The sequence below is a fragment of the Salvelinus alpinus genome, chromosome 22, assembly GCF_045679555.1.
Source record: "Salvelinus alpinus chromosome 22, SLU_Salpinus.1, whole genome shotgun sequence".
Lineage (NCBI taxonomy): Eukaryota > Metazoa > Chordata > Actinopteri > Salmoniformes > Salmonidae > Salvelinus > Salvelinus alpinus.
In genome coordinates, this window is record NC_092107.1 from 26,283,905 (window position 1) to 26,306,180 (window position 22,276).

At 42.5% G+C, this 22,276-nt stretch overlaps 1 protein-coding gene across 50 annotated transcripts; it reads left to right on the forward strand.

Moving 5' to 3' along the window:
- The first annotated feature begins 109 nt into the window (after positions 1-109).
- Positions 110-17,962, forward strand: LOC139549318 (adapter SH3BGRL-like). Of its 50 annotated transcripts, none has more exons than XM_071359634.1 (13): positions 110-271; positions 3,857-4,042; positions 4,195-4,275; positions 4,668-4,796; positions 6,220-6,375; positions 9,496-9,525; positions 9,622-9,648; positions 10,601-10,627; positions 13,183-13,209; positions 14,382-14,411; positions 15,641-15,673; positions 16,076-16,139; positions 17,012-17,962. In XM_071359634.1, exons 1-12 carry the CDS (start codon positions 227-229, stop codon positions 16,094-16,096), a joined length of 792 nt encoding a protein of 263 aa, XP_071215735.1. In that variant the 5' UTR covers positions 110-226; the 3' UTR covers positions 16,097-16,139; positions 17,012-17,962. The 50 variants fall into 50 exon arrangements, with proteins under 50 accessions (XP_071215735.1, XP_071215736.1, XP_071215737.1 ...); XM_071359635.1 differs by having other exon boundaries at positions 16,079-16,139; XM_071359636.1 differs by having other exon boundaries at positions 14,382-14,402.
- The last annotated feature ends 4,314 nt before the right edge of the window (positions 17,963-22,276 follow it).

Consider the following 22,276-nt stretch of genomic DNA (forward strand, 5'->3'; position numbering starts at 1 on the left):
CGAACTAACTTTGTGGTCCCCATGCCGACAGACAGCTGAAGTTGCCAATCACTCGGTCAGCGCTGCACCCCTAAAACCTGGCCCACCAATCCTGCGGTGATGGAGAGTTCGGGGACAAAAATAGCCTCAGTGGTGTGGCTTGGGTGCGCTCTACTATTAGGGGAGGCAGCCTTTATCTTTACTAACCTACGTTAGTACCTCATTCTACAGAACACATTGTAACAAAATGGTTATAAAAGTATTTCTAGCTTCTTCATCAGGATCGACAGCGGTAAGCACTTACCCGAGTCTTTGTTTTTAAATGCTATTAACTTCGTGGCCGGTTTACCACGACTATTGTTCAGCTCTTAATTCATGCGTTTATGTGACTGGCAAACAGATTCAAATCGCTTGAAGTTATTATAGGCCTAGGCAATTTAGCGGTTTGTCAACTTTTAGTACCGTTATTTGCGTCTAACTTCACATTTGAGGAGCACTAGAACTACCCGAGTTCCTTATATATATCTACCGTCGCTGAGATCATATTTCTAACCTGCAACAGCAATCTGTTGAAGATGAATCACCATGCATTCACTTGCAGAACCTTCTGGAATATATTTGGATTACCTCAAACCTAATCTACAATATCAAAGGAAATGTACACTACATGACCAAAAGTGTGTGGACACCTGCTTGTCGAACATCTCATTCCAAAATCATGGGCATTAACATAGAGTTGGTCCCCCCTTTGTTGCTATAACAGCCTTCACTTTTCTGGGAAGGCTTTCCACTAGATATTGGAACATTGCAACTGGGACTTGCTTCCATTCAGCCACAAGAGCATAAGTGAGGTCGGGCACTGATGTTGGGCGTTTAGGCCTGTCTTGCAGTCAGTGTTCCAATTCATCTCAAAGGTGTTCGATGGAGTTGAGGTCAGGGGTCTGTGCAGGCCAGTCAAGTTCTTCCACACGGATTTCGACAAACCATTTCTGTATGGACCTTGCTTTGTGCACGAGGGCATAGTCATGCTAAAACAGGAATGGGCCTTCCTCAAACTGTTAACACAAAATTGGAAGCACAGTATCATCTAGAATGTCATTGTATGGTGTAGCGTTACGATTTCCCTTCACTGGAACTAAGGGGCCTAGCCCGAACCATGAAACACAGCCCCAGACCATTATTCCTCCTCCATCAAAGTTACAGTTGGCACTATGCATTGGGGCAGGTAGCGTTCTCCTGGCATCTGCCAAACCCAGATTCATCAGTAGAACTGTCAGATGGTGAAGCGTAATTCATCACTCCATAGAACGCGTTCCCACTGCTCCAGAGTCCAATGGCGGCGAGCTTTACACCACTCCAGCCGACGCTTGACATTGCACATGATGATCTTAGGCTTGTGTGCAGCTGCTCAGCCATGGAAACCCATTTAATGAAGCGCTCGACGAAACAGTTATTGTGCTGACGTTGCTTCCAGAGACAGTTTGGAACTCGGTAGTGAGTGTTGCAACCGAGGACAGGCAATCTTTACGCGCCTCGGCACTTGGCGGTCCCGTTCTGTGAGCTTTTGTGGCCTACCACTTCGCGGCAGAGCCCTTGTTGCTCCTAGATGTTTCCACTTCACAATGACAGCACTTACAGTTAACCTGGGCAGCTCTATCACGCCAGAAATTGGACAAAATAACTTGTTGGAGAGGTGGCATCCTATGACAGTGCCACGTTGGAAGTCACTGAGTTCTTCAGTAAGGCCATTTTACTGCTAATGTTTGTCTATGGAGATTGCATGGCTGTGTGCTCGATTATATACACCTGTCAGCAACAGGTGTGGCTAAAATAGCCAAATTCACAAATTTGAAGGGGGTGTACACATACTTTTGTATACAGTTGAAGTCGGAAGTTTACATACACCGTAACCAAGTTCATTTAAACTCAGTTTTTCACAATTCCTGACATTTAATCCTAGTAAAAATTCCCTGTCTTAGGTCAGTTAGGGTCACCACTTTATTTTAAGAATGTGAAATGTCAGAATAATAGTAGAGAGAATGATTTATTTCAGCTTTTATTTCATCACATTCCCAGTGGGTCAGAAGTTTACATACACTCAATTAGTATTTGGTAGCATTGCCTTTAAATTGTTTAACTTAGGTCAAATGTTTCAGGTAGCCTTCCACAAGCTTCCCACAATAAGTTTGGTGAATTCCGGTCCATTCCTCCTGACAGAGCTAGTGTAACTGAGTCAGGTTTGTAGGCCTCCTTGCTCGCACCCACTTTTTCAGTTCTGCCCACAAAATTTCTATAGGATTGTGGTCAGGGCTTTGTGATGGCCACTCCAATACCTTGACTTTGTTGTCCTTAAGCCATTTTGCCACAACTTTGGAAGTATGCTTGGGGTCATTGTCCACTTGGAAGACCCATTTGCGACCAAGCTTTAACTTCCTGACTGATGTCTTGAGATGTTGCTTCAATATATCCACATCATTTTCCATCCTCATGATGCCATCTATTTTGTGAAGTGCACCAGTCCCTCCTGCAGCAAAGCACCCCCACAACATTACATTTACATTTAAGTCATTTAGCAGACGCTCTTATCCAGAGCGACTTACAAATTGGAAAGTTCATACATATTCATCCTGGTCCCCCCGTGGGAATTGAACCCTGGTCCCCCCGTGGGAATTGAACCCACAACCCTGGCGTTGCAAGCGCCATGCTCTACCAACTGAGCCACACGGGACCACAACATGATGTTGGCACCCCCGTGCTTCACGGTTGGGATGGTGTTCTTCGGCTTGCAAGCCTCCCCCTTTTTCCTCCAAACATAACGATGGTCATTATGGCCAAACAGTTCTATTTTTGTTTCATCAGACCAGAGGACATTTCTCCAAAAAGTACAATCTTTGTCCCCATGTGCAGTTGCAAACCGTAGTCTGGCTTTTTAATGGTGGTTGTGGAGCAGTGGCCTCTTCCTTGCTGAGTGGCCTTTCAGGTTATGTCAATATAGGACTCGTTTTACTGTGGATATACATACTTTTGTACCTGTTTCCTCCAGCATCTTCACAAGGTCCTTTGCTGTTGTTCTGGTATTGATTTGCACTTTTCGCACCAAAGTACGTTCATCTCTAGAAGACAGAACGCGCCTCCTTCCTGAGCGGTATGATGGCTGCATGGTCCCATGGTGTTTATTCTTGGTATATACGTGGTATTTTCAGGCATTTGGAAATTGCTCCCAAGGATGAACCAGACTTGTGGAGGTCCACAATTTTTTTTCTGAGGTCTTGGCTGATTTCTTTTGATTTTCCCATGATGTCAAGCAAAGAGGCATGAGTTTGAAGGTAGGCCTTGAAATACATCCACAGGTACAGTACACCTCCAATTGACCCAAATGATGTCAATTAGCCTATCAGAAGCTTCTAAAGCCATGACATCATTTTCTGGATTTTTCCAAGCTGTTTAAAGGCACAGTCAACTTAGTGTATGTTAACTTCTGACCCACTGGAATTGTGATTAAGTGAAATAATTTGTCTGTAAACAATTGTTGGAAAAATTACTTGTGTCATGCGTGAAGTAGATGTCCTAACCGACTTGCCAAAACTATAGTTTGCTAACAATACATTTGTGGAGTGGTTGAAAAACGAGTTTTAATGACTCCAACCTAAGTGTATGTAAACTTCCGACTTCAACTGCATATAGTGTATGATATGTGAGTAGATTCTTTGTCAAACTATAAAACAAAAAGTAAAAAGCTTTCATTAATGTATTAGCCTTCTACTCTGCTCTCCCCAACCTAGTGATAGAAAAAAAATCTGCCAAACATGTTCTCATGAAGAAGAAGCCTATCTATACTGTGTTTGTTGTCTGTCTGTACACCTGTGTGATGGTCCAGATCAAAAAGAAGCAACAGGATGTGCTTGGGTTCCTGGAGGCCCTGAAAGTGGACTACGCTCCATTGGACATTGCCTGCAATGAGGACAACCGCATGTGGATGAGGGAAAATGTCCCTGTGGAGAAAAAGCCCACCAACGGGATCCCCCTACCCCCTCAGATCTTCAACGAAGAGAGCTACTGTGGGGTGAGTATAACAACATAATATAGAAGGTGTGGTGACCAATAAGCCTACTCCCTACTGAATGGTTCAGGTAAAGGTGAGGGGAAGTGTCCATTCAAATGCTGAGAGAACGATTGGAGAATAAACTGAAATGTCTAATTTGCCTTTTACCTTAGGACTACGAGACATTCTTTGACGCCAAAGAAGACAATGCGGTGTATGCCTTCCTGGGTCTGCCACCTCCTCCAGGTTCCAAGGTTGGAATTCAACTTTCACTTCATTTTCTAAAATATAAATTGTGATTATATAGCTTTTTAGCTATAGAATTCAACCACACAATGTGTTTTCCACTCAATGGATTTTATTATGCAAATAAACTCACCCCAATATTGTTCATCTCAATGTCAGAGACAGGCTGTTTTAATGTTTGTTTAGCTGAAATGCTCAGGCATGTATTGTCCTCCTAATTTGTTTTTGCTCAGGTTGAGACGTGTCTGAGTGCACTCCACATAACATATTCCTTTGGAGGGCAAGTAGGAGTTAGTGAGGTTAATTGTGTGAGAGGGATACGATGTGACATGTAGGCTAACGTAGTTGAGCATGTTGCAACTTTGTTAATTGAACAACCTGCCAATTTTCCTTGGTGCAGGAAGCGAAAGAGGCATTTATCCTTGAAAATGGGCCTGTTGAGAATGGAACCGTTTTAAACGGAACTGATGATGCTGAGGATGAAGAGAACCTTGAAGCTGAGGAGGAGAACCTTGATGATGACACACTAGTAAAGTCTTTCTCTTATCTCTCAGTCCCTGTCTCACCTTTACCATTTCTCCCCTGGTTTCCTCCCATCCAGCATAACCTTAACCATTTCTCCAGTTAACTCCTGTTGGATTCATTTTCCAGTTACCCAGTTAAATCTTGTTGGTTTAATTTTCCATGGATGTTTACCAAGTTTTATTTTTATTTAACTAGGCAAGCCAGTTAAGAACAAATTGTTATTTACAATGACGGCCTAGGAACAGTGGGTTAACTGCCTTGTTCAGGGGCAGATCGTCAGATTTTTGACCTTGTCAGCTCTGGGATTCGATCTAGCAACCTTTTGGTTACTGGCCCAACGCTCTAACCACTAACTGGGCTACCTGCCGCCCCAAGTAACCAGTAATGTTGCTAATCCTCTCATTGCATGGATGAGTGGCAATTTAGAGTTGGTTTAAAAACAGTGTACCCATCTCTCATTAATTAACATGTGTACATTTCTCAGTTTTTATAGTGTTTCATTGTGTTTATATTTCATCTGTAGTTTTTGCAAAGCATATAAAGTATTTATAATAATTCTATGATATTATATAGGATTTATACTCAATAGAAAGCAGACGATTGGGAATCAGTTAATTATTTTTCTAATTAATTATTTGTATAATAGGACTATTCTTATAGAAGAACATGCTGATGCTGTTGTAAAAAATTATATGAACATTTAAACGTAGATATATTAAGAAAAAACGTAAACTTCTCAACTCACTTTGGGATGCTGCCAAACCGTAGAGATAGGCCTGGTGCATGAGCATCAGAGAAATGATTTGTATCTTTTTTCCAAAAAGGTGACAAGGGACAGCAGAGAAAGTATTGCCCAGCTGAACCTGTGATATTCCTCTAACAAATCCCACAGGCTTTTAGAGGGTGCTGTTTCGAGAAGGGTGCAAATTGAGTTAATTTTACTGGACCAGCTTCATGGGTATTTCTGGGAAAAGAGTTCAGACGCCCTCTGCTTTCGCTGTTCTCCAGAGTACCAGGCCGGTTTATTTTCCATTTAAGTTGCAATGTTGTTGGAATGACAGTTTTTTTTATTGATACTGTTGACTGGACTGATTTAGCTGGCTCCCGGCAGTGTTATAATATGCAGTCTTCCTCGCTACAGCATACATCATTGAAAACCTCTAATTTATCTCCGCAGCACCACTATGCTGCTATTCATCACCTTGCAACCATATGTAATTGCCCTTCATTTATTCATGCATTTTCCTTTACTCAGAGGGGCTGCTGATGCTGATGCCTTACTCTGTGATGTCTTTGAACATGTGACTCCAGCAGTAGGGCTGCCCCCCTCCTGGTGTTTGATGTGTGCCCATGACAGCTGCTGTGTCATTATTATTCTAACACGTCGTTTTTTCCCCCTTGATGGCACATGGTTGTTTTCACTCTAGAAAAGAGAGGTTCCGATGGAGGAGTGCAATGGAGATGAACACACAGAGGAGGTGGGAGGAGAAACAGGAGAGGAAGCAGCAGAAGAGGCCGCAGAAGAGAAGGTGGCAGAGGAGAAGGAGGCAGTCGAAGACACAGAGGAATCCTTAGAGGACACTGTAATTGGCTCCCAGAATCCCATGCTGTGTCCTCCCGTGACATCTCCTCTCTCCATCTCTTTAACGTTGTCTTTTTCTCGACCTCAGGGTTTTGTTTCCCTCGAGCTCCTGTTATTCTTGTATCCTCCTCAACTCTGGACCATACTAACCCACCTGTATTTTGTTATATTGACTGTCCCATAACTGTTTCAATTGACTGTTCTGTTTGTTCCTTAGATCTGTTGGATGTTCAACCACTTCTCTGTTCTGTAGCAGTTAACTGTAATGTTGTCTCAATGACTACATAATCGTTGGTCTTGATTTTCTTTATGTACTATGTCCTTTGTTCTACAACTATGTCTAGGTGTGTATATGTTGTATGTTTCCATGTCTAGGTGTGTATGTGTCGTTCCACTGTCCACCCATGTCTAGGTATGTATGTGTCGTTCCGCTGTCCATCCATGTCTAGGTGTGTATGTGTCGTTCCACTGTCCACCCATGTCTAGGTGTGTATGTGTCGTTCCACTGTCCACCCATGTCTAGGTGTGTATATGTTGTATGTTTCCATGTCTAGGTGTGTATGTGTCGTTCCACTGTCCACCCATGTCTAGGTGTGTATGTGTCGTTCCACTGTCCACCCATGTCTAGGTGTGTATGTGTCGTTCCACTGTCCACCCATGTCTAGGTGTGTATGTGTCGTTCCACTGTCCACCCATGTCTAGGTGTGTATGTGTCGTTCCACTGTCCACCCATGTCTAGGTGTGTATGTGTCGTTCCACTGTCCATCCATGTCTAGGTGTGTATGTGTCGTTCCACTGTCCACCCATGTCTAGGTGTGTATGTGTCGTTCCACTGTCCACCCATGTCTAGGTGTGTATGTGTCGTTCCACTGTCCATCCATGTCTAGGTGTGTATGTGTCGTTCCACTGTCCATCCATGTCTAGGTGTGTATGTGTCGTTCCACTGTCCATCCATGTCTAGGTGTGTATGTGTCGTTCCACTGTCCATCCATGTCTAGGTGTGTATGTGTCGTTCCACTGTCCACCCATGTCTAGGTGTGTATGTGTCGTTCCACTGTCCATCCATGTCTAGGTGTGTATGTGTCGTTCCACTGTCCACCCATGTCTACAGTGAGGGAAAAAAGTATTTGATCCCCTGCTGATTTTGTACGTTTGCCCACTGACAAAGAAATGATCAGTCTATAATTTGAATGGTAGGTTTATTTGAACAGTGAGAGACAGAATATCAACGAAAAAATCCAGAAAAACGCATGTCAAAAATGTTATGAATTGATTTGCATTTTAATGAGGGAAATAAGTATTTGACCCCTCTGCAAAACATGACTTAGTACTTGGTGGCAAAACCCTTGTTGGCAATCACAGAGGTCAGACGTTTCTTGTAGTTGGCCACCAGGTTTGCACACATCTCAGGAGGGATTTTGTCCCACTCCTCTTTGCAGATCTTCTTCAAGTCATTAAGGTTTCGAGGCTGACGTTTGGCAACTCGAACCTTCAGCTCCCTCCACAGATTTTCTATGGGATTAAGGTCTGGAGACTGGCTAGGCCACTCCAGGACCTTAATGTGCTTCTTCTTGAGCCACTCCTTTGTTGCCTTGGCCATGTGTTTTGGGTCATTGTCATGCTGGAATAGCCATCCACGACCCATTTTCAATACCCTGGCTGAGGGAAGGAGGTTTTCACCCAAGATTTGACGGTACATGGCCCCGTCCATCGTCCCTTTGATGCGGTGAAGTTGTCCTGTCCCTTTAGCAGAAAAACACCCCCAAAGCATAATGTTTCCACCTCCATGTTTGACGGTGGGGATGGTTTCTTGGGGTCATAGGCAGCATTCCTCCTCCTCCAAACACGGCAAGTTGGGTTGATGCCAAAGAACTCCATTTTGGTCTCATCTGACCACAACACGTTCACCCAGTTGTCCTCTGAATCATTCAGATGTTCATTGGCAAACTTCAGACGGGCATGTATATGTGCTTTCTTGAGCAGGGGGACCATGCGGGCGCTGCAGGATTTCAGTCCTTCACGGCATAGTGTGTTACCAATTGTTTTCTTGATGACTATGGTCCCAGCTGCCTTGAGATCATTGACAAGATCCTCCTGTGTAGTTCTGGGCTGATTCCTCACCGTTCTCATGATCATTGCAACTCCACGAGGTGAGATCTTGCATGGAGCCCCAGGCTGAGGGAGATTGACAGTTCTTTTGTGTTTCTTCCATTTGCGAATAATCACAGAAACTGTTGTCACCTTCTCACCAAGCTGCTTGGCGATGGTCTTGTAGCCCATTCCAGCCTTGTGTAGGTCTACAATCTTGTCCCTGACATCCTTGGAGAGCTCTTTGGTCTTGGCCATGGTGGAGAGTTTGGAATCTGATTGATTGATTGCTTCTGTGGACAGGTATCTTTTATACAGGTAAGAAACTGAGATTAGGAGCACTCCCTTTAAGAGTGTGCTCCTAATCTCCGTTCGTTACCTGTATGAAAGACACCTGGGAGCCAGAAATCTTTTTGATTGAGAAGGGGTCAAATACTTATTTCCCTCATTAAAATGCAAATCAATTTATAACATTTTTGACATGCATTTTTCTGGATATTTTTGTTGTTATTCTGTCTCTCACTGTTCAAATAAACCTACCATTAAAATTATAGACTGATAATTTCTTTGTCAGTGGGCAAACGTACAAAATCAGCAGGGGATCAAATACTTTTTTCCCTCACTGTAGGTGTGTATGTGTCGTTCCACTGTCCACCCATGTCTAGGTGTGTATGTGTCGTTCCACTGTCCATCCATGTCTAGGTGTGTATGTGTCGTTCCACTGTCCATCCATGTCTAGGTGTGTATGTGTCGTTCCACTGTCCATCCATGTCTAGGTGTGTATGTGTCGTTCCACTGTCCACCCATGTCTAGGTGTGTATGTGTTGGTGGGGGTCCTCTGGAAATCCCACCATGTTGTTGTTCAATGTGCGTAATCTGTGAGATCTGTTCAAGTTGCATGACCTCCAATGTAGAAGTGTCTCATCCATGTTTGAGGAGAGGTTCTCTGTTTCCCATAAGCCTCCTTGAGGTCATGCTATCATTCTAAAAATCCTGATACACAATCTTTTCTATTTTCTCCCCTTTCTGCCAGAAGGCCCCCGTGAAGGAGGAAGAAGCCCAGGTAAATTGTTTTTACATTTCTGAAAAGTATTGAAATCAAATAGAAATTTCGGAGTCATGTCCCAGTCTCACTGTTTTTCTCTCTTATCCTAAACAGGAAGAAGTAGATGATGAAGAGGCTAAGGTAACAGGCGACACTGTGTCCACCGGAGTAATGACTGATATGAAGGGCATTGTCATTAATAACAACAGCCACTGCTCGCTGCATTGTGCCATCTGCCCCACTAAAAAACGATCTTAGCCTGGATCTCATAGACCTGACACATGGTTTCATACTACATTGTGCCTTTATTGAACTCTAATATTCTGGAATTAAGTAAATTATTAACTTGTAGATATTTTAGTCATCCAACTATTCTAAACAAAGCACATACATGTACGTCTAAAAGGGACATACAGATCTTAGGTCTATGTTTTCCTGGCCATAGTCACTGATTATCAGTACTATGAAGTTTCTCTTCCAATGCCCAGGCACAGCTATGTCTGCTAGCCATTGTAACAAAACATGATTACATCATACATGCTTAATAACATGCTATATACATTTGCAAAGTTTCACAACTCACCAGTAGCTTAATTAATCAATAAATGCTTTTATTGTGACTTGAGAGCTGTATTGAGAATGGTAAAGGTTAAAGGAAGGCAAAAGCCTGACTGATCAGCAAAGGTCAAATATCACATTGTTTTAATGTCTCATACCACTGTTGTGTTCTTTTGGGCTCAGAAGTGGCACAGAAGCTAGCTAATGCTGGTATTGAATACAAAGTGCTGTGGTACAAACAAACAGACGCAGAGTAAACCGAGACGGGTTAGTGTTACCCAGTGCACTATTGTTCATTACAGAGTGAACCACTATCAACTCTTTATTGATAAGATATAAAGTTATAAACTTCTGAACAAGTTCATCTGAATATATCCATCAGACTTATGTGCAATGTGTCAATAGATAAAGCACTTGTGATGTTATTGGAATGTAGTAATAGTCAATTTGTTAAAATCTCTATTTCTTAGTTACAGTAACCTGGTGAAAGCTAGTGAGTTGATCCAAAGCTAATCATTGCTATTCGTTGTTTTAGGGAGAAGACGATCAGCCGGTTTCTGAGGTAGATCTACTTATTTTTTTATGTTTTTTTTTTAATCCCTTTTTCTCCCCAACTTCGTGATATTCAATTGGTAGTTATAGTCTTGTCCCATCGCTGCAACTCCCTAGCGGACTCGGGAGAGGCGAAGGTCAATAGCCATGTGTCCTCCGAAACAAAACCCCGCCAAGTTGCACTGCTTCTTGACACACTGCTCGTTCAACCCGGAAGCCAGCCGCACCAATGTGCCGGAGGAATCACCGTACAGCTGGCGACCGAAGCCAGTGTGCATGCGCCTGGCCGCCACAAGGAGTCGCTAGAGCGCAATGGAACAAGGACATCACAGCCGGCCAAACCCTCCCCTAACCCGGACGATGCTGGGCCAATTATGTGCCGCCTCATGGGTCTCGCGGTCGGATGCAACACAATCCGGGATCGAATCCGGATCTGTAGTGACACCTCTAGCATTGCCTCTAGCATTGCCTTAGACTGCTGCGCCACTTGGGAGGCCGAGGTAGATCTACTTTGAATTGTGTTCCATGTTCTATAGCTGTAGTGTTCAGTCCTTAAATCGAATTCATTATATACTGTTTTCTCAATTTCTGTGCTAAGGGCCTTGGGTGTTCAGTTTTAATGTGTGGTTTGTTTGCATCCTTGTGATTGTGGTCTGTGTCTGATTGTCCAGACAACTAACCTCACATATTCTTCTTTGTTGTAGCTTTTCTTGTGCAGTATTGAATGCTTGAAACCCCTCTTCCTTCGTAATCCCATGACTTGCAACTCCAGATCCACTTTTATCGTTTTTGCCCCCTTCTCATTTTCCACAGGTCTCCTATGGAGGGATTTCTGTATGTTTGGATGCATTTCATCTTAATCTTTGACACAGTTTTAGAACACTACTGATCTTTTCTATGGCATGCCACCTTAGAGATATAATCATTAGATACCCTAGTCATCAACATTCATTACCTTCAGAAAGTATTTAGACCCCTTGACCTTTTTCACATTTTGTTACGTTACAGCCTTATTTGAAAGTGGATTACATTTTTTTAAATCTCAGAAATCTACACACAATACCCCATAATGACGAATTGAAACAGGTTTTTAGAAATGTTTGCAAATGTATTAAATGTATTTTTTTTTAATATATTATTTACAGAAGTATTCACACCCTTTGCTATGAGACTCAAAATTGAGCTCAGGTCCATCCTGTTTCTATTGATCATCCTTGAGATGTTACTACAACTTGGAATCCACCTGTGGTAAATTCAATTGATTGGACATGATTTGGAAAGGCACACACCTGTCTAATATATGGTCGCACAGTTGACACTGCATGTCAGAGCAAAAACCAAGCCATGATGTTGAAGGAATTGTCCGTAGAGCACCGAGACAGGATTGTGTCAAAGCACAGATCTGGGGAAGGGTACAAAAAATGTCTGCAGCATTGAAGGTCTCCAAGAACACAGTGGCCTCCATCATTCTTAAATGGAAGAAGTTTGGAACCACCAAGACTCTTCCTAGAGCTGGCCGTCCGGCCAACTGAGCAATCGGGGGAGAAGGGCCTTGGTCAGGGAGGTGACCAAGAACCCAATGGTCACTCTGACAGAGCTCTGGAGTTCCTCTGTGGCGATGGGAGAACCTTCCAGAAGGACAACCATCTCAGCAGCACTCCACCAATCAGGCACCTAAAGACTCTCAGACCATGAGAAACAAGATTCTCTGGTCTGATGAAGCCAAGATTCAACTCATTGGCCTGAATGCCAAGCGTCACATCTGGAGGAAACCTGGCACCATCCCTACGGTGAAGCATGGTGGTAGCAGCATCATGCTGTGGGGGATGTTTTTCAGCGGCAGGGACTGGAAAACTAGTCAGGATCGAGACAAAGATGAAAGGAGCAAAGTACAGAGAGATCCTTGATGAAAATTTGCTACAGAGTGTTCCAGACCTCAGACTGGGGCAAAGGTTCACCTTCCAACAGCACAACGACCCTAAGCATACAGCCAGGACAATGCAAGAGTGGCTTCAGGACAAGTCTGAATGTCCTTGAGTAGCCCAGCCAGAGCCCAGACTTGAACCTGATTGAAACATCTCTGGAGAGACCTGAAAATAGCTGTACAGCAACACTCCCCATCCAACCTGACAGAGCTTGAGAGGATCTGCAGAGAAGAATGGGAAAAACTCCCCAAATACATGTGTGCCAAGCTTGTAGCGTCATACCCAAGAAGACTCAAGGCTGTAATCGCTGCCAAAGGTACTTCAACAAAGTACTGAGTAAAGGGTTTGAATACTTGTGTAAATGTGATGGCTTGTCTTGTGTCTTGTGATCTATCTGCCGTTCGTTCCCTCATCAGTAGTCCATGTTCACTCCCTCTGAACCTCTCTTTCTCCCCTCTCTCTTAGCCTTCCTCCTCCTCATTTCTTCCCTAGTTTGTAGCTGCTTCCTTTCTGTCAGCCTGAACTATCCCTGTAGATAAAAATTTTAACAACAGACTTTTCCTATCGCGCATGCTTCTGGTGTCACCTCTGACCAGACCAGACCATCCACACCACTGACACTCAATCTCATCCTTTCTAGGAGGAAGAAGAGCTGCGACAGCTTGAGGTAGATTGATAAGTGTTTTTTCCAACTACACTCATCCCCCCTCTGCATCTTCACCATTCTATCAATGCTGCTTTTCTTGCTTCCACATCTTGCACAGTTTATTCAGCATTCCTTCAATTTCCTCCTTCACTACTTTTTGTGTAGATGGAACAGACCCTGTCTCACCTATGGCATCTGAACAGACTGTAGCCCTTTACTATATTTCTTTAGCCCTCTGTCTCATGCCAGATAATGATATCTCAATCACATAGTTGGATGAGCAACATGGTAACTCTGGTAGCCATCAGAACACAGACCATGATAGAGAAACCCAGTACTGTCATTCATCCTGATTTTAGAATTTCTCACTCACTCACTCACTCACTCACTCACTCACTCACTCACTCACTCACACAGAGCCTCTCCAACATTCCTTACTGCCCCTGCCTGCCCTCTCTTCTCTTCCACACAAGCTTCACTGCTTTTGCTCTCTCTGCTCTTATTCTTTCTCCCCTTTCTTGCTCTCCTCCACCTCCTCCTATATCTTCTTGCTCTCCTCCACCTCCTCCTATACCTTCTTGCTCTCCTCCACCTCCTCCTATACTTTCTTGCTCTCCTCCACCTCCTCCGATACCTTCTTGCTCTCCTCCACCTCCTCCTATACTTTCTTGCTCTCCTCCACCTCCTCCTATACTTTCTTGCTCTCCTCCACCTCCTCCTATACTTTCTTGCTCTCCTCCACCTTCTCCTATACTTTCTTGCTCTCCTCCACCTCCTCCTATACTTTCTTGCTCTCCTCCACCTCCTCCTATAATTTCATTGCAGGAGCAAGAAGAGTCAGTCAGTGAGGTTGAAATAGTTTCCTCTGGTTGTAATTTGTGGCGTCTTCTGTGGATCTTAGATTGGAAAGACCCTCTCTCTGTCTCTCTCTCTCTGCTGCATGGGTGGTGGTCTCTGTGGTACAGATAACTGATGGTGTGCAGCATGGCAGACACAACATCGCCAACACCGTCATTCGGTTCACTTATGGTAATAATAATGGGAACATTAAGTAACACAGGGTTTTCCTCCCTCTTGTAGTCTCCTTAGTGACATGCCGATTCGCTTATCTCAAATATAGGCTGTTGTATCTCTTGCGTTTGTTCCCTCTTTGACATTGAAATGCTTAAAACCCCTGATATCCCCTACCTTAGGAAGAAGAAGAGGCCCCAGAGGTAACAGAGGTATATTCTGGCTGTGCTCCAAGCCCATTGCATGGTGTGGCCCCTGACGTGGAGTAAATGGATCTTATGCATGACCCTACTCCTTCATATGTGGATTTAGTGTGGGTTGGTTTGTGAAGAGCTCTCTACCCTCTTATTCTTCAAGGCTGCCAGCATCCCTCCTGTGGTATGCTGTCTTTAATTTGGGGAAATTATTGAGCTCTCTCTGGACTCTGGTTGTGGTTTTGATGCTGTGTGACTGGGATGACGTCATTACCCGTTGGTTTACCTGGAGGCTTGAGGATTCTGCAGCATTGTGCCAGTGGATGTTTCATAACAGGTGACATTCATTGTTTGGTGTCAAGATCTGCCTCTGCGCACATGAGTACAAGTCTGACACAGACATGCTTGTGAATTGGATCTTACAGTGTTGCGTAGGGATCCCTAGTGACTTGACCAGAACTCCATGACAACCAGGATGTTTAAATAGCCATTGGCATGGCTTCACTTTGCGAGGAGAGTCTTGAGACTGAATGTGGACAGGACAAGCACAGCAGAAGATTAATGGACTGTTTGTTATTGTGTAATGCTCCCCCACAACAAGATCTTGGCAGTGTCAGATATGTTTCACCAAACTACACTGCTTTAAATAATGTGTTAATGTGGACATCATTTATCAAATCTTGAATACATAGCAAGCACTATATCCACAAGCAAGTTTTCTGTAAAACTTAGTCATTAAAAACAGTGAATTAATTGGTCACAGGGCTAATTAATTGCACTTCACCACCTGTTTTAAGTGTAGCATATAGGGTAAAGGCTTTTTACATTTGTAGAAATGTATCTAATTGCAACACCATGCTCAACCCAACAGATGCACCTCGGAGTGAATGTGGTCTGATGATTTGAAGAATGCAGTGCCTTGCAGTTTCACGTCATATGATACCACCTCATAGAGGGCCTTGCTTAAAGGCCCACACTACTCTTACTACTTCACTAGCAGTTAAGGGAATGGTGCACTATCCCTGTGGCTAACTTGTTCCATTGACCTAAGTAATGGTGATATTCCTAGTGTTCCTAGTGTCCTCCCAGTCTCATCTCTACTACCTGTTTTCTTGATGCCTCCCCTGGATGGTTTAACTCCCTTTTAACCCAACTATACACGCTACTTTTTCCTTTTCCCCTATGCTGGACTCTTCCCTTCACAAAAAAACCAACAAAAAAATTGTCTTTTTTTTTGCTATGCCAAGGAGGAAGAAGAAGAAGTGACAGAGGAATCAGAGGTAGTATATCAACCAGCAAACACACTGATGTTCTCACCAGTGTTCTCCTTGATACAAAGACTCACCAGTGTTCGCCTTGATGCAAAGACAAATTGCCTTATCTGAATGAAATCAGTTTTTCCACTCCTCAGTAATCTTGTTCAACTGTAATCAAGTACAGCTGAGAGATAACACTTAATTGAAGAGGAAAGCTTTGTTCTGGCTGCTCTTTATTAAACTAGCACTGTAAGATGAGTTATCTGTGCTCTTTTTTTTTATGAAACTAATATGGATTTAAACAACGGTCTGGCTCTTATATTCTTATATTGATAGGACTGAGTGGGATATCTTGGTTCTCCTCTCTTCTGTTGTCTTGCTTTACTTTGTCATCAACGTTGTCATTACTCAGTTTTATTTTCTCAGCAGGAAGAAGAGGATGAGTAGTTACAGCCAAGAAAGGTTTAGGATGTGATTTACTACTGCCCAGGTAAAATACACTACTTTATTACTTAATCAGAATTCTCTTCTCTGCCACTGAGTGGCAGTATTAGAGCAGTTAATTTGCCGTGAACTGATGGCTGCATCGTAAAACTCGTAAACATGTCTTGTTACTGAATATCTTTCTAGAGTCATTTAAAAAATAAAACTATTCAGTACATGTATTACTTTGTGCCTTTTTGACCCTTTTATCAAATGTCTCCTCATACTGGCATTATTAAACCATTGTATTGTTTAGTGCCCTACATGTACCCAGATTACAGATACAAATCCTAAAAAACACATAACCCAACCAGTGTAAGGTGAGGATATAATCCCTGTATTTAATGTACACTGTGTTGCTGTTCTGTATTGGTAGCTGTGTGTTTTCAAGTGTTCTATCAGAGAAGCTAGAGAGAACAGAGCATTGGGCATTGGGCATTGGGACTGTCACCAGTCTCTTTACACCGAAAGCTTCAGTGAGCACAAAATGCCTGAAGGATCAAGTGAACAGCCATATAAAACGATATCTCATGAACTGTCTTTTATTTTCCTGCGGCAGTGATGATGATGATAATAACCGTAATCTTCAAAGCTGCGCTCTTCGCCCCTCTCTAGTAGTGTAGAAAAAGGCGCTGCAGGAGATATTTGGGTTGAGGAGAGGGAACAGCCTGAGACTTTGATCGGATGGCACAGCCCCCCCCCCCCAAAAACAAACCTGTCACGCCCAGTTAGAGAAAGCAGTTAAGTGAGCTACTGAAGGGCCTCGAGAGGGACTGGCACTCAGGATGGCATGGGCAGTTTGGGCACAGTGGTGACTAGAAGCTTAGGACCCACAGCCACTAGCAGAGGCCCATTGGTGACCTTTTTTTTGTCTTCCAGCCTAGAGAGACCCCTTGTTCCGGCCCTTCCTGACCCCTCTGATCCCTCAGACCGTCCACCACCGGACTACTCACATTGCCCCCAACTGCTCATTGGGAACGCACATGTCCCCCTGCTGGAACCTGCTGGCTGAAACCTGCCAATTACACACTGTCGGCCCACCCATACTCCAGAGATAACCCCCTGTTTTACCAGATGTTTATATTGCATTCAGTGTGTAGCTCAATTAAATAGTGTTATCAGTTTGTCGTTTTTAGCAACTTTTCTAATTGTACATACACAGTCATATGTTAAGCATTTAAATATTTCAGACATACTTCTCATGTTTCAAATTGAAAAGGGTAGTTTTATACCACAGTTTGTATAGGATGATGAGCATCTTACCACCAACACCTTAGCAGTCAATGACCGACAGCTTTAACCCTGTGAGTATCTGAGTGAAGATCACTCTACTGTGAACTGCAACCAGTGAATGGACTCTCGGACTGAAACTGATCTATCAATGCAGTGCCTCTCACTCGATGCCGGCAAAGATGTTAGATCTATATGTGTGAATGGAACCCAGTGACTCTCAATGCCTCAGTCCAACATGAGAAAGACCCTCATGTAGGGTTTCCACTAGCTTCCATAGCCACAAAGTCAGATTCCACAGCCACAAAGTCAAATAAGGTTAGGGTTAAGGATAAGGTTAGCCGTGTGATTAGGGTTAGGTTTCAAATAAAATGTTAAGAAATTGTAGAAATGGGCGGGGTTTAGCCATAATGTGGCTATGGAAACTAGTGACGACCCTCATGTAGCGTGCCTTATGACAGCTACTGGACACCATTCACTGAACATTACTGTTTGCTGATTTACTCTGCAGTTTGTTGAATGTAAAAGGAAGTGGATGACTAAGAGATCCTCCCTAGATGTAAGAGAAGTGAAATGCCAATAAAGTTACATGGCCTATTATGTTCTATTTTCAATTCATTGGGTTTTGTTTATAGATCAGTGTGCAATGTTAGGGCTGGGCAGAGCAAGGTCAAGTCAACAGGATGTAGCTCTGTGTAAAGCCTTTCTCTGGGGGACTGCAGAAAGAGGTATGGAGGAGGGTATTGCACAGTGTAAAAGTACGTTTATGTGTACATTTTGAGAGAGTATTATTAGTTTTGTGAATTTGTCCTGAAATGTGATATTTGGTGCTCTCCTTTGAAGACATACCTATATTGAAAGATATATGCATTTGAATGGAAGAGACCTGAGAAATCGATATCATCTGTGGTCTCTCCCTTGGAACACAGCATACTTTTGGTCGGTTGGCATTACAGTGATCAATGCTCTCCCTCTAAATTCACACACAGGTCATCATGTCTGTCCAGACCCATTCTCCTGAAGAGGGAGGGGAGCTGCCATAAAGCCCCTGTAGACTGGGGGAATTTCAATGGCATTGTTCTCTCTGGGACTGTGGGAGTGAATCATGATGTACAGTTGAAGTCGGGAGTTTACATACACCTTAGCCAAATACATTTAAACTCAGTTTTTCACAATTCCTGACATTTAATCCAAGTAAAAAAATCCCTCTTTTAGGTCAGTTAGGAGCACCACTTTATTTTAAGAATGTGAAATGTCAGAATAATAGTTTAGAGAATTATTTATTTCAGCTTTTATTTCTTTCATAACATTCCCAGTGGGTCAGAAGTTTACATACGCTCAATTAGTATTTGGTAGCATTGCCTTTAAATTGTTTAACTTGGGTCAAACATTTAGAGTAGCCTTCCACAAGCTTCCCACAATAAAGTTGGGTGAATTTTGGCCCATTCCTCCTGACAGAGCTGGTGTAACTGAGTCAGGTTTGTATAGGCCTCCTTGCTCGCACACGCTTTTTCAGTTCTGCCCACACATTTTCTATAGGATTGAGGTCGGCTTTGTGATGGCCACACCAATACCTTGACTTTGTTGTCCTTAAGCCATTTTGCCACAACTTTGGAAGTATGCTTGGGGTCATTGTCCACTTGGAAGACCCATTTGCGACCAAGCTTTAACTTCCTGACTGATGTCTTGAGATGTTGCTTCAATATATCCACATAATTTTCCATCCTCATAATGCCATGTATTTTGTGAAGTGCACCAGTCCCTCCTGCAGCAAAGCACCCCCACAACATGATGCTGCCACCCCCGCCCTTCACGGTTGGGATGGTGTTCTTCGGCTTGCAAGCCTCCCCCTTTTTCCTCCAAACACAACGATGGTCATTATGGCCGAACAGTTCTATTTTTGTTTCATCAGACCAGAGGACATTTCTCCAAAAAGTACAATCTTTGTCCCCATGTGCAGTTGCAAACCGTAGTCTGGCTTTTTTATGGCGGTTTTGGAGCAGTGGCTTCTTCCTTGCTGAGCGGCCTTTCAGGTTATGTTGATATAGGACTCGTTTTACTGTGGATATAGATACTTTTGTACCTGTTTCCTCCAGCATCTTCACGTCCTTTGCTGTTGTTCTGGGATTGATTTGCACTTTTCGCACCAAAGTGTGTTCATCTCTAGGAGACAGAATGCGTCTTCTTCCTGAGCGGTATGATGGCTGCGTGGTCCCATGGTGTTTATACTTGCGTACTATTGTTTGTACAGATGAACGTGGTACCTTCAGGCGTTTGGAAATTGCTCCCAAGGATGAACCAGACTTTTTTTCAGAGGTCTTGTCTGATTTCTTTTGATTTTCCCATGATGTCAAGCAAAGAGGCACTGAGTTTGAAGGTAGGCCTTGAAATACATCCACAGGTACAGTACACCTCCAATTGACCCAAATGATGTCAATTAGCCTATCAGAAGCTTCTAAAGCCATGACATCATTTTCTGGAATTTTCCAAGCTGTTTAAAGGCACAGTCAACTTAGTGTATGTAAACTTCTGACCCACTGGAATTGTGATACAGTGAATTATAAGTGAAATAATCTGTATGTCAACAATACACCCCCCCCTCCCCCCCTTAAAAGATTTAGATGCACTATTGTAAAGTGGTTGTTCCACTGGATGTCATAAGGTGAATGCACCAATTTGTAAGTCGCTCTGGATAAGAGCGTCTGCTAAATGACTTAAATGTAAATGTAAATGTAATTGTTGGAAAAATTACTTGTGTCATGCACAAAGTAGATGTCCTAACCGACTTGCCAAAACTATAGTTTGCTAACAATAAATTTGTGGAGTGGTTGTTAAAACGAGTTTTAATGACTCCAACCTAAGTGTATGTAAACTTCCGACTTCAACTGTATGTTTGCCGCCATTTGTTCGAGGCAGGGAGCAAAGTTGCCACTGGTCTGTTGTAATGTTTAACAGGCTGATTTTGGGTGACAGCCTGTGGTGCAGCTGTCAGCCTGTGGTGCAGCTGTCAGCCTGTGGTGCAGTACCTGTCAGAAATCCCCAAAGTCACACTGAGGTAAGTGAAATAGATACTGTAAAAAAAGAAGAAGCTGTATTTAGTTCAACAATAAATTCACCCAGTCAACATATTTCTGTGGTATCGACCATATACAGTACAATAGGAGGACAAACATAGCATATTACCATAAAGATCCTGTAATTAATGAATAGTAGGATATTAATGTTATTACAACATATAAGTTTGAGAAGTTGCATCGAGATTACATTTTTTTTTAAATTATAGTACCAGTGGTGTAAAGTACTTAAGTAAAAAATAATTTAAAGTACTACTTAAGTAGTTTTTGTGGGTATCTGTACTTTACTATGTATATTTTTACTCTTTTACTTCACTATATTCCTAAAGAAAATATTGTACTTTTTCCTCCATACATTTCCCCTGACACCCAAAACTACTTTTGAATGCTTAGCAGGACAGGAAAATGGTCCAATTCACTCACTAATGCCTGGTCATCCTGACTGCCTCTTATCTGGGGGACTCACTAAACACACATGCTTCATGTGGTACCGTCTGGTTTGCTTAATATAAGGAATTTGAAATAATTTATACTTTAACTTTAACTCTTGATACTTAAGTATAAAACCAAATACTTTTAGACTTTTACTCAAGTAGTATTTTACTGGATGACTTTCACTTTTACTTGAGTCATTTTCTATTAAGGTATCTTTACATTTACTCAAGTACTAGAATTGGGTACTTTTTCCACCACTGTATGGGAAATATTGGTGTGTATCTCTTGGGACTTACTGTACTTATTTTACTAAGATTGTTTCTTCTCGAGCTATACCATAGGGAAATGTTTGTTTAATCCTTGTCAGTGCACATAAATTCAGGTTGGTTGAAATATAACTATTCAAAGGAACAATTAGAAAATAACATTTTGCGATCTGTTTTTCTTATTTGAGATAATTAAGTCAATTTAATTGATATGCAATAAATATACTCTGAAGCGGAAAAACTGTTTGAATTACCTTGATTTATTTCTTGGTCCATTTAATCAGAGGTAGTAGGTGTTTACATTTGAATAACATTCATTACACAAAATAAATTCTGTTTTACCTTTTACCATTCTGTTTTAATTTAGAAAAGAAAGCAAATCAAGATTACTGCCAAAACGGTGGGCATAAGTATAAATGTAACACACTCCTACATTCCTGTAATGAGTAAGGGTTTACCATCAACACGCATTGAAGGTTTACCATCAACACACCCACCCGCCACCACCACAATGTGCTTGGTCATTGTACCCCTTGGTATTAAACCTACAGCCACACTAATTAACTTCCTAATGATCTATGTGCTCTGCATAATTAATTTCCTCAAAAGGGCTGTGTTTCTTGTTAGTGGGAGGATACAGTGGTCAGGAACAAGAGTGTCACTGAATCCCATCTCAAATTAGAGCATGAAAATGTTCATTACTTCATTCATTCTCCTATTTGGAGGAAAAGTATGAGCTACATAAGCTGCCCTAGATATTTCTCAGACCTAATTTCCTAAACGGATACATCATTTATGACTCCACACAGGCCATATCGGCTAACACAGTTAGCACTGCACAAACAATTTATAGATCACCCAGATTACTTGGAAACGAGCATATTACTATATTATATTCCAAAGTCGCACCTGACCCACAAATATTCTCCCCTTTCACCTCCATCTGTCAATGGAATTAAGCTCTGTGAAGCACCACTGAAATCCAATTGGGGGATGACTTTTCTAAAGGAGGAGTGTAATGTAAATGCCTCACAACAGGGTATAGATCTTCTCTCCTCACAGACTATACAGTCTATCTATTCTTAATCAGGTACATGGTCTTGTGGGCTATTAAATCTAACATGGCACTTCAGCTGTTA